Source organism: Lolium perenne, chromosome 1, assembly GCF_019359855.2.
Source record: "Lolium perenne isolate Kyuss_39 chromosome 1, Kyuss_2.0, whole genome shotgun sequence".
NCBI classification, from domain to species: domain Eukaryota; kingdom Viridiplantae; phylum Streptophyta; class Magnoliopsida; order Poales; family Poaceae; genus Lolium; species Lolium perenne.
Window position 1 is genome coordinate 202,103,683 of NC_067244.2, and position 12,116 is coordinate 202,115,798.

Genomic DNA, 12,116 nt, shown 5'->3' on the forward strand with positions numbered 1-12,116 from the left:
CGCGGACTGTTGGGGTTCCGAGGAAAGTGTGGTAAGCCCCCACGCTCTTCTTCTCGAATGGGTTGGATTTACCTGCGGATCCTACCTTGGGATCCGGCGAGTTATCATCCTCATCCATCGCCTCGGAACTGTCTTCCTCTTTGTCCTTGTTCTTGCCCTTGCCTCCCTTGCCGCGTGGGCGGTGCTTCCGGGCTCGCTTGTATCCTGCCTCCGGGTCGTTCTTTAGGTCATTGACCCACTTGCAGTTGCGGTTGGTGTGAGTTGACTTCCCTGTAACCGGATCCAGGTGGGCCAGGCAGGGCATGTCTCTGTACTCCTCGTAGGTTTGCGGGGCGCGGGATCCGCCAGCTGTGACCTCAGTGGCATGTTGCTGACCCCTGCCGGCTCCGCCTCCACGTCCGCGTCCTCTTCCGCCTCCTGAACCTCCGCGTTGAAACGCCATGGCGACCATCTCGGATCCGCCACTCTTCCTACGGGTCATCGGGGTTCTTGCGCTTATGGCTGCTGCTGTTGCCGTTATCACGGTTCTTCTTTTGTTGATGTAGGGGGATTGCTGTAGGCTGCGAGATCACCGCTGCGTCATCATCGGCGATATGATCACTGGCAATGGAGATCATCTCATCCAAAGTCAGCTTGTTTGAGTTAGCCAAACGAGTGAGCGTATGCCTCAGCAATCCTCCCCTCTGCAGTCCACCAATGAAAGCGTACATGGCGGTGGTGTGGTCGACGTTTTCGCACTCGTTCCTGCATGCCAACCATCGTGTGAGGTAGTTTCTTGAGGTTTCTCCCTTCTTCTGGATGCAGGCTTGCAGGTCGCTTGCTGTGGCAGGTCTTTTGTAGGTGCCTCTGAAGTGTTTCTCGAAAGCGGTCTTCAGGTCGAACCAGCAAAAGATGGAGTTCTTCTCGAGGTCGCTGAGCCAGATCCGGGCTGGACCTACAAGGTACAACTGGAGCATGCGGCAGGCGATGTTAGGGGTTCCTCCGGCAAAGGTTACTGCATTATAGTAATCCTCAATCCAGGTATCCGGCCTTTCGGTGCCATCATAATGCTTCAGATTTCCGGGTAGCTTGAGGTTCATCCTTGGCTTTGGTTCCTCTCGAATCATCCTGCCAAAGCACTTCGGGCCAATGTAGTCGGTTCTGTATTCGTTAAGGCGATCCCGTGCGTCGCGTGGGCCGTGGCGAGGAGATTGTGATCGAGAGCGAGATCTCCGGCCGTCGCCTCCGCCTCCACCTCCGCCGCCACCGCTAGGTGGTGGTGAGGGAGACTTGCGAGGTGGTCGGTCCGATTTCTTGCTTCCGCCTTCCGATTCTCCTCGGCCTTCCCGGTGCTGGCTCCGGCTTCTGTGGCTGCCTTCGCCATGGCGCTGGCTGCCCTGGTCGTTCCGGCTCCGGCGAGGCTCTGGGTCGCGGCTCCGGCGAGGCTCTGGGTCGCGCTCCTCATTCCGACTCCTCCTGGGCTCGGGCTCACGAACGTTGTTCTGGTTCCGGCGAGGTTCCGGCGAGCGCTCCCTGTTTCTGTTTCTTGGCAGCACGTTGTCGCGGATAACAATCCCACCATGCCCTGGGGGCCTGGTGTTTCCGGCTGGACTACGGCGGCGAGGGGGTCGCGGGTAACCATTGGGCGGAGGAGAGGGGTTACGATATTTGTCTCGTCCAGAGTACATTGCATCCTTTCCCTTTCTTGGATCTGACGAAGGCGTCTTTGACGGAACGGGGATCGGATTTGGGTGTTCCCTAGTTCTTCTTCTGCGCTCCGAGGATCCGGTGTGTGATTCATCATCAGGATGCCGATCGGCGCGAGCGTCCTTCTGCGCGGTAGAGACACAGTTATCCGGATTGGATTCCAACCTGCGCGAAGTATCCGCCTTGCTTTGCTGCTGCATTGCTGAAGCGACAAGTTTGCGGAGGTAGTTGATATCAACCTCTTCGTCCTTCTTCTTCAACAGCTCCGCAGCTTTTAGCATGTTGTCCTTTGGGGTTTCCAGCGGCTGCTGCTCTGCGGGCGTGGCGAAGTTGATTCTGCGAGGCGGAATGGCTTCTCTAACAATTCGATCGGCCTCCGCCTGCGCATAGGTCATCTTTACTTCCCACTCTTGCGCCATGCTCTTGACATGCTCGAGTGTGGCAGCAATTTCGCGATCCTGTCTGTCGAATTGGTCCACCAAACCTGCAGCTTCTGCCCTTTCATCCCTTAATGCGGCTGCGGCGTCGGCGAGCTTCTTGGCTGTGGCCAGCATTTCCTTTCTAGTGGCCTCTAGAGCCTCCGGATCTGCGGCGTCGCCCGGGGTTATAGGTTTGTTAAGAACTGCTCGTGCGACCATCTCTTCAGCTGACAGGAGTTCCTCCGAGGAAGAATCCCTGCGGGGTCGCTCCCGTGACAGTGGAGATCCTTGGCGGGATGGCTGAGGGTCAGATTGGTCGGTTGCCTCTTCTGATCCAGGTTGCCCCAGCGCTGCTACGGTTGCAAGAACCTGCTTAGGCTGGGCGGAGTCGACCTCAGGTTGATCACCGAAACCGTACTCCCCTAGCTTGCGGTTAAACTCGTCAGTATCCATGGAGGGGGTATCTCCGGAAATTGGGCTCAGATTGCCCAAAATCGACTCTTCAACCGGAGTTTCGCTTTCTCCGACAGGTTCAGCCTGATCCGGATCCGCGTCGTTTTCCGGTGCCCCTACCTGCTCAGGACCAGCTCCGTCTTCTTGAGGGGCGGTTCCGGCGGTATGGGCCAAGAAGTGTACGAAGTGGCACCTCTGCTTTTCTAACACTTGGGAGACCCAGGCGGATCTGCATTGGTCTTCCACCGTTCTTTCCTGCTCAGGGGTGGATTGGGTGGGCTTTGAAATTTCCAGATCCGAGGCGGAATCTTCCTTGGGAAGCTCCTGCATCTCAGATTGGATCTTCGCGACAGCGTCCAGCTCTGCGGCGGTCGCGTCTGCGTTACTTACCAGTGGGTTTCCGTCGGAATCGACGGTTTCCCCGATGAAGATGTGTATGCCGCCAATTGGGACGATGGAGAGCTTGACGGGGTTTGTCCTAGCCGGAATCCAACACTCATCCGGAGGGACGATCGGCAGATTTCCGGCGTAGAGGACGCGCCCCACAGCGATGGTGTCGTCGTAGCTTCCCATGGCGGAACCCTCCCGGTTCCGGCCTCCAGACGCCACAGGCCCCACGGTGGGCGCCAACTGTCATTGCCTATTCGACGGTACCTCGGAGGAGGGATCCTCACGAGGGGGAGAAGAAGTAGGGGCCATAGGGCGGAGTGCACTCGGGACGGTGGTACGCGATTTACCCAGCTTCGAAACACCTGCACGATGACAGGGCCTACTGCTGCTTGTCTGGAATTATCTGGGCGCTTTCGCGTTGTTACAATGAGTTGTGGTTGTGCCTCTAGGGCTCCCGGGATCCGGCTTATATAGGCGCACGGATCTAGGGTTTACATGGAGAGTCCTAGCCGGAATACAAGTTGCCTAACTACGGTACAATGTCTTGCCGTGTACGTCAAGGATCCGCCTTCCTTCTAGGCCGTGCTGGATCCGGATACTTCATGGGCCTCCACGGACCCGGCCTCCTTCGTAGGTCGGTTGAGATCCGGCTTCCTGTTCCTGGGCTGGACTTCATCCTTCATGATCTACAGCAACTGGGCCGCCCGATGGGCCACATGCCTCACCACCAACTATGGGCCACCCGGGCTTGCCGGATCTAGGCCATGCCGTTGATATACCCATAAAGTATACCCACAACAGGCTACAAGGGCACCTCAATGCCGGAGTTAACAAGCCCCACAACATTCGATATTCATATTTAAATAACCTTAGAGTGCATGATAGATCAACGCAATTAAACCAAGTACTAACATAGCATGCACACTGTCACCATCACACTATGAAAGGAGGAATAGATCACATCAATACCATCATAGTAATAGTTAACTTCATAATCTACAAGAGATCACAATCATAAACTACGCCAAGTACTACATGATGCACACACTGTCACCGTTACATCATGAAGGAGGAATAGAGTACTTTAATAACATCACTAGAGTAGCACATAGATGAATAGTGATACAAAGCTCATATGAATCTCAATCATGTAACGCAGCTCATGAGATCATTGTATTGAAGTACATAGGAGAGAGATTAACCACATAGCTACCGGTACAGCCCTTAGCCTCGAGGGAGAACTACTCCCTCCTCATGGGAGACAGCAGCGGTGATGAAGATGGCGGTGATATCGATGGAGATGCCTTCCGGGGGCACTTCCCCGTCCCGGCGGCGTGCCGGAACAGAGACTTCTGTCCCCCAGATCTTGGCTTCGCGATGGCGGCGGCTCTAGAAGGTTTCTCGTACCGTGGCTTATTCGTCTCGAAGATTTAGGTCAGGGGGCTTCTTATAGGCGAAGAGGCAGAGTCGGAGGGGGTCTGGGGCCACCACACAGTAGGGGGCGTGCCCCCCCTTGGGCCGCGCCGACCACATGTGTGGGGCCACCAGGGCTCCCCTCTGGTGCCTCTCGGGTGTTCTGGAAGCTTCGTGGAATTATAAGATGCTGGGCGTTGATTTCGTCCAATTCCGAGAATATTTCCTTACTAGGATTTCTGAAACCAAAAACTGCAGAAAACAGGAACTGGCACTTCGGCATCTCGTCAATAGGTTAGTTCCGGAAAATGCATCAAAACGATATAAAGTGTGAACAAAACATGTAGGTATTGTCATAAAACAAGCATGGAACATAAGAAATTATCGATACGTTGGAGACGTATCAAACAACCAATTACTTCCCACTGGGATTTGAATATTATATAGCCAGGTAACAAAATTATCTCTTATGACACCCTAACAAGGTCCATAAACTGACACTAAATTCTAGCACTCATTATTGTGAGCAGAAGTGAATTTTATGACCACAGAAAATCTCTGAATTTTCAATCAAATCACCAGAAAAAACTGAAGAATTCCATACTACCAAAATCCATCCTGATGCACCCACTGAGGGGGAATAAGCAAAAGTGTCAAAACGTTTGTGACAAAATTTTATAATGAATTTATGATCAATATTTTCACATTTGGTTTCTTGTATGCAAATAACAAAACATTGACTTTCCTCAATCTTAGACCTTAGAGCCCTTTGATGATTATCAGCATTGAGTCCCCTGACATTCCAACACAAAATCCTCCACTTTCTCACTTGTGAAAGACACATTAAAAAAACTATAATAAAAAGGGGGTCCAACAAGCAAAGGAGCCCAACTCCACTGCCAAAAATACTGACACTATCATATCTTAAATAAAGCATTGCATAAAACCAACACTGACATAACTGACATGTCTTGCACAATAAAGGACACCAAAATGACAAGTACTGATCATACATAGGGCCAAAAGAACTAGAGACATAAAGAGCAGCTTTGTAGAAGGAGTGCCAACTCCTCTTCTTCTCCATGTCTTCAACTATCATCAGAAGATTCCTTGCTATTCTTTCCCTTAGGAACAACCTTAAGCTTCTCCTCTGTTAACATGTCTGGATCAATACCAAGTGCAACACCAACACATTGCATTATGTGCACAGGTGTCTCTGGAGGGATTTGAACTGCATTATCATCAGTTTCTTGCTGTCGAGCTTCTTGATCAATTTCTGCAGGTGAGGTTGGTGCATCAAGTATTTCTTCCCCAGATTTCTTCTTCTGAACTTTTCCTTTCTTCCTTGGACGAGCTACAGTGTCAGACATGGACACAGGCATGTGGCCATCTCTTTTGGTACAACTCCTTGTACTCCTTCTATATGCAGTATCAACAACTGCTAGCTCTAACTTCTTGGGTCTCCCCCTCTTCTTTTGAGGCACAGTCTGAACTGGGGAGGCACTGAATATAGGGGAATCCAAATCTTGCACTTTTTCAGTAACAGTTGTCCCAACACAGTCAACCAAACTAACAACGTGCCTCCTTCTTGGCAATAGACCCATGGGCCTCCTAGCACCATGAGCATGTGCAAGCCCTAATGAGAAGGACAGAGTCCCCTTAAACAACATCTCTTGATCAGAGAGGAAAACAGATTTGAAAGGATGACAACTAAGTGGCTTGGGGATGGCAGAGAAAAAAGCGTGGGGGAGGGCCACATTGATCAGTCTTTCAATAATCATTTGTGGTGGCAGCATTGGGCCAATGTGCACCAAACCCACATGTAAGACATGATGTTGTCCAATCATCTCCTGAAGGGCATGAGCAGCTCCCTCCACAATTGGTTGATTAACTTCTCCTTCTTCCATATCTACATCAGCTCCTTCTGCAACTGATAAATCAACAACAATAGAATCATCAACTAACTCCTCCACAGGCTGCTCATGTGGCAGTTCCTCTTGCTGCAACTGAACATTCTTCTCTGGCTGCACATTCTGCACCTGCTCCCCATGCAATGGTGCATTATTCCACCCAAGCTGTGGGAAGGGGCAGGACAACCATATTATTATATACCACTAGATTTCCTGGCAGTGGATGAGGATTTCCATCTAGTGGCATTTGATCTTCATCAGTTGGTAGGACATCAGCAAACTCTGCACCCATTACATAGCAAGGAGCTTTCCATGTCTCCTTCAGATCACCAATGTTGGCATAATTCCCAAAGACAATATACCTAGGCACAGAAGCTGGTGAATCAAAGGTGATGTAAATCATGGATCTTTCCTTGAAAACATCATCGTGATGAAATTTGCCAAAAGCAGCCACTGAATTAGATATATCATAATCATTACGATAGTCAAAGGGGATCCCCGGAACCCCTTTTATGTTTGTATATTCTTAATGATATTCAAGAATTTTAACATCCTTTATGGTTGTACCACCTAGATACATTGTGAAGTGTCACATTTAAAAAAGAAGCAAGGTACTTTATAATTCTAAATTGCTTGACTTTTTTTAATAATCTTATAATAGCCATTTCTAATTCCCTTTGTCAATATGCATTCACATATCATCGTCATGACTGAAAACTGAAGTAACATCTGGCCAAAAGATTGCAAAATTTCAATGACTATAAATTTTGGTTTTATAATGTGTAGTTTTAGTTGAGAGGTTTACAAAGGAAACTGTAGCTGATGTGTAGCGCCTGCGCGGGAGTATCATTTTCGAAACACTCAAACAGGCGTTCAACTAAAAACATAAGCGACTCCTACTTCGCAGGGGAAGTCGCCTGGTCGCCACTAATCACTGTGCTGATAGGGCTTAAACTGATACTAATCAAATCAGCACATTGTGGTTGGCCAAGCTCATGATCCTCAACGACAAGAACCAGTCAGAGAAACGATCCAGGGCCGTCACACCCTCCGGCCACCAAAAAACGTACCCGCCTTCGCAACACCTCCTGTAAAGTGGCCCCAGTGCCGCCACGTCAGCGCCTAAGCGCCCGCCCATTGGTGGGTACGTCCGTATTTGCACCCGGGTCGCAGCCGCCAGTCAAAGTTCCCGGGATTTGACCGGTCCACGGTCAAATATTCAAACTTCTATATAACCCTCAGGCAGTCCCGTCCTGGAGAGTCATCGCTTACCATCGTGCTCTAAGCGCTCCTCTCCCGGTTCCTCTCCCTTCCTCACCGTCTGCCGTCTGCGTCTCCCTCGCCTCCGGTGACCTCGACGTCTACGAGCTAGCTCGGGTGCAGCTCTGGCCAACTCAGGACCGGTCTCGCTAGCCTACCCGAACACCTCGTTCTCTGCTGGAGGCCGCAGCGTTGGACCAAGGCTGTCGGAATCCATGGCCATGACGCCGCCCACCTCCTTCCCTCCAGCGTCGCCGTCGTCCTACTTCAACAACATGTCCGCCGGATTCCTCGACTCGCCGATCCTCCTCACCCCTAGCGTAAGCACGGATGCAACTCCAAAATATATGGATGCCGACATATGTGGGTGGCTAAGCATGCTTTCGTGTCTGTGGCTGACGTTAATTGTCTGTGTGTGTTGCAGTTATTCCCATCGCCGACGACGGGCTCATTCCCCTCGCAGCCGTTCAACTGGATGGGGACGGCGCCGGAGAACGACGGCAGCCTGCAGCTGGGAAGCGTCAAGGACGACCAGCAGCAGAGACAGTACTCCGGGTTCACGTTTCAGACGACGGCGACGGTCCCGGCGGCGATGGCCGGAACCAACGCGACGGCGTCATCCTTCCTTCAGTCGTCCATGCCCATGGCGGCTCAACTGGTAAGAAGGCTTATCTGATCAATCATGCATGTAAAGCTAAGAGAAGTAGAGAACGACACTTGCATTATTGCATACGTTTGACTGAGATATACGAGCCGGCCGGAGTTTCTCTGAGGTCATCCTTCTAGTTCTACAACACATAATTTTCTCTGAGGTCATCTCCGGACTTGTTCGCAATATACAACACACATAACATTCTTTGTCTTTATGCCAAGATCACATACACATTATCTCCTTGAAGATCTTTTACAAACATTTCTTGTTTTACATTATTTATGCGGTTTGATGTTGAGTGCTGACCTTACAAGGACCAAATAAGCCATGTCGTGTCACGCACTCACCGTGTGTCTCACTACAAAATTGTTAAGCGCAATAGTCAACCTTTTTGTCCTACTCTAGGCCCAAGTCAAAACCAGTGCACCAATCGTGCACATGCACGTACGTACCAGATGTCTAACATTCCGCTATTCCAGGGGCAGGACTCGTACAACAACGGCGAGCAACAGCAGCAGCAGCCGTGGAGCTACCAGGACGCGGGAAGCATGGACGGGCTCACCACGAGGCCGGCGAGCTTCAGCACGCCGTTCGAGGCGCCTGAGATGGCAGGCAGCAACGGCGGCTACAACAGCGGTGCCCAAGTGTCGACGGCGGCGGGCGGGTACGGGCGCGTGCAGAGCCGGCGGCCGTCGTCGGACGACGGGTACAACTGGCGCAAGTACGGGCAGAAGCAGATGAAGGGGAGCGAGAACCCGCGCAGCTACTACAAGTGCTCCTTCGCCGGCTGCAGCACCAAGAAGAAGGTGGAGCAGGCGCCGGACGGGCAGGTGACGGAGATCGTGTACAAGGGCACGCACAACCACCCCAAGCCGCAGAACCCGCGCCGGGGCTCCGTCGGCGTCCCGGCGTCGTCGTACGCCCCGGACGCGTCGAGCGACGCGCTATCCGGCACGCCCGAGCACTCGTCCGCGTCCTACGGGGACGACGAGGCCAACAACGGCGTGAGCTCGGCGCTGGCCGGGCAGCTCGGCGAAGAGCTCGGCGATGATGAGCCGGATTCCAAGAGGTGGAGGGGCGACGGCGACGGTGAGGGGATGCCGTTGGCGGCGGCAGCCGCGAACCGGACGGTGCGGGAGCCGAGGGTGGTGGTGCAGACGATGAGCGACATCGACATCCTGGACGACGGCTACCGGTGGCGCAAGTACGGGCAGAAGGTGGTGAAGGGCAACCCGAACCCGAGGAGCTACTACAAGTGCACCACGGCGGGGTGCCCCGTGCGGAAGCACGTGGAGCGCGCGTCGCAGGACCTGCGCGCCGTGGTGACCACCTACGAGGGCAAGCACAACCACGACGTGCCCGCGCTGCGCGGGAGCGCCGCCGCCGCCGCGCGCTACCGCGCCACCGCGCCACAGCTGGCCGTCGCGAGCTACCACCAGGGCGGCGGCTACTCCAGCCTCCGCCCCGACGGGTTCGGCGGCGCGCCGGCGCAGGACCAGAGCGGGTTCGCGCTCTCCGGGTTCGGCTACGACAACACGTCTGCGTCGTCCTACTCATACGCCGGCATGCAGCAACAGCAGCAGCCGAACGATGCGATGTACTACGACGCGTCGAGGACCAAGGACGAGCCGAGGGACGACATGTTCTTCGAGCACTCGCTCATGTTCTGAACTTCTGATCACTGATACATTTTCAGCTTCAACGCCGATCGAAACCAGATGGCTGGAAAAGGGTACAAACCTAGGGATATTGTTCGATTTTTGTTTGTTTTTTGACTGTGGATAGGTCTCCGGTCACGATTTTTTTTGGAGGCCACAAATGTGGTGGCACATGGCCTTCAGTTAACACTTTGCACAAGGCAGGGACTTAGAAAAGATTTCTTAATTTAGCTTATAGGGAATAAGACTGTAATGTAGCCGATTAATGTTTTTTCTGCAGTCAAGACTAGCTGACTGCCTTTTTGTTCTCGGTGAAAATTTGTATTAATACACTTGTTAACAGGAGTATGAAAGTTTGAATACTGTCATTTGATCGATCTATCCGCGTTGTTTCCTGTGAGTCAAGTCAACAACGGTTGGCACGCACTTGGCACGTGCCTGAAGGAAAGGAAGCTAGCGGTACGGTGCTACTACGCTGGTACAGCTGGCCATTTTGGTAGGGCATAAACCCTGTCGGGCAGCCGCTAGACAATCTAGTCGCCAGTTTCGGACCCGTTGCAAGATAGCCGTCGTCGACACGTCGCAGCGCCGTCAGTCAGAGTAGATCTGAATGCACAAGATTTTTGCGGGGTAACCGGGCGGCTCCTCCAGGACCTGACTGGCTGCAAATATGGTGCGGCGAACATCACCTCACGGCATCTCCAGCGCGACTCATTTTGGTATCCGCGCGCATCCCTTTGGGTCGGTCGAAATGGTCGAAATCGACCGTGCGTCCGTTTGCGTCGGGGGTGGCTCCAGCGGCACGACGCATTTTTTTGGCCGGATCATTTTTTTAATACATGAAACATAATTTACATAGTTAAAATATGAAAAAAAAACCTAGTACTGCTGCTCCTCGTTGCTGTCGAGCACGATGAGCTCCAGTATCACCCACAGCCAGTTGCCATCCGGGGGAGCGTACGCCGAGCGCATCGGCGGTGCTGGAGGTGGAGGAGGCGCCCAGGGCTACGGCGGTGGAGGCGCCCAGAGCTGCGGCTGTGGTGGCGGTGGAGGCGCCCAGGGATATGGTTGTGGCGGCGGTGGAGGAGGCGCCCAGGGCTGCGGCTGTGGCGGCGGTGGAGGAGGCGCCCAGGGATGCGGTTGTGGCGCCGCCGAGTCCTATAGTGCCAGTCGAAGGGCTTCATCCTCCGACAGGCCCAGCGGCATGACGCCGGTGGCGTACCGGGGCAGCGGCGGCTGCACAAGCGCGTCGTTCTCGGAGACGAGGACGCCGAGCTTCGCCATCTCGTCGTCCGTCATGTTCTCCGGGAACTCGAAAACGCGGCCCTCCGCTACGGCCAGCTGCCATTCGTGGAAAACGGCTGCAACGTAGTCGTCCTTCACCTCCTCGTTATGGTACGCGAGCGCCTCGATGTAGTCGTCGTCGTTGTCGTAGGCGGCGTAGGCGTCGTCGTCGTGGTCGTCGCCGTCGTCGGCGTTGTTGTGCTGCGCGCTCGTTGCCGCCTGCTGACGACGCCTCGGCGCCTCCTGTCTTCGTGGACGAGTAGGCGGTGCAGCCCCGAAGGGAAAATCCCTGTCGCCCATGAAGCCCGCCCTTCTTCTCTTATCCGTCTCGGTTGTTAGATACGTACGCCAGCTGTCGGAGTCGATGGCGTACGCCGGATCGGCGCGGAGGTCCGGCGGCAGGTACCGCCTCCTTCGCCGGATCTCCGCGGTCCGATCAGGCTCGCGCGCAGGGACGGGAGGGATGGGCACCCGGCGGCAGCTGAGCCGCCAGCCGCCAGGCAGTTGCACGCCCGACCAGCCCTCGCACGGCATCCATTTGCCGTGCATGAGCCTCCCCAACGTGACGGGGAGCGGCACCCTCTTGCTGCCACTACCGGAGGCCTCGAAGTCGTTCTTCTTTCCCATGGCGCTGCGGCGGTGGTGGTGCGAGTGGAGGTATGGGGGAAGGAGGAACGCGGCCGGTGGTCTTTTAAGGGCGGCCGCGCACGGGATACGATGCCATTGTAGGCGGCGTAGAAGCCCAGCCGCCGCCCGCCAGTGCGCGTGCAGAACAGGCAGCCGCGCCATTGATGGCGAAGGCTGTGGCGCAGACGCAGAAGCGCTGACCGCCGAAGCGATGCCCTCAATGCAGACTTGCTGCCATACGGGCCCGGTGGGGAAGCGAGCGGACACTTTCCGCGTCCGCCGAGCGTCCGCAGAGACGCAAACCTGGCGCATATTTGCGGCAGGTTTGCGTCTCCGCGGACGGCCCGGTCACTTTGCGTCGCGC

The 12,116-nt window shown here is 54.3% G+C and overlaps 1 protein-coding gene across 1 annotated transcript; it reads left to right on the forward strand.

Annotated features, from left to right (window-relative positions):
• Nucleotides 1–7,513: 7,513 nt before the first annotated feature.
• LOC127319348 (WRKY transcription factor WRKY24) lies at nt 7,514–10,209 on the forward strand. Its single transcript, XM_051349472.2, has 3 exons — nt 7,514–7,851; nt 7,956–8,189; nt 8,663–10,209. Exons 1-3 carry the CDS (start codon nt 7,747–7,749, stop codon nt 9,851–9,853), a joined length of 1,530 nt encoding a protein of 509 aa, XP_051205432.1. The 5' UTR covers nt 7,514–7,746; the 3' UTR covers nt 9,854–10,209.
• The last annotated feature ends 1,907 nt before the right edge of the window (nt 10,210–12,116 follow it).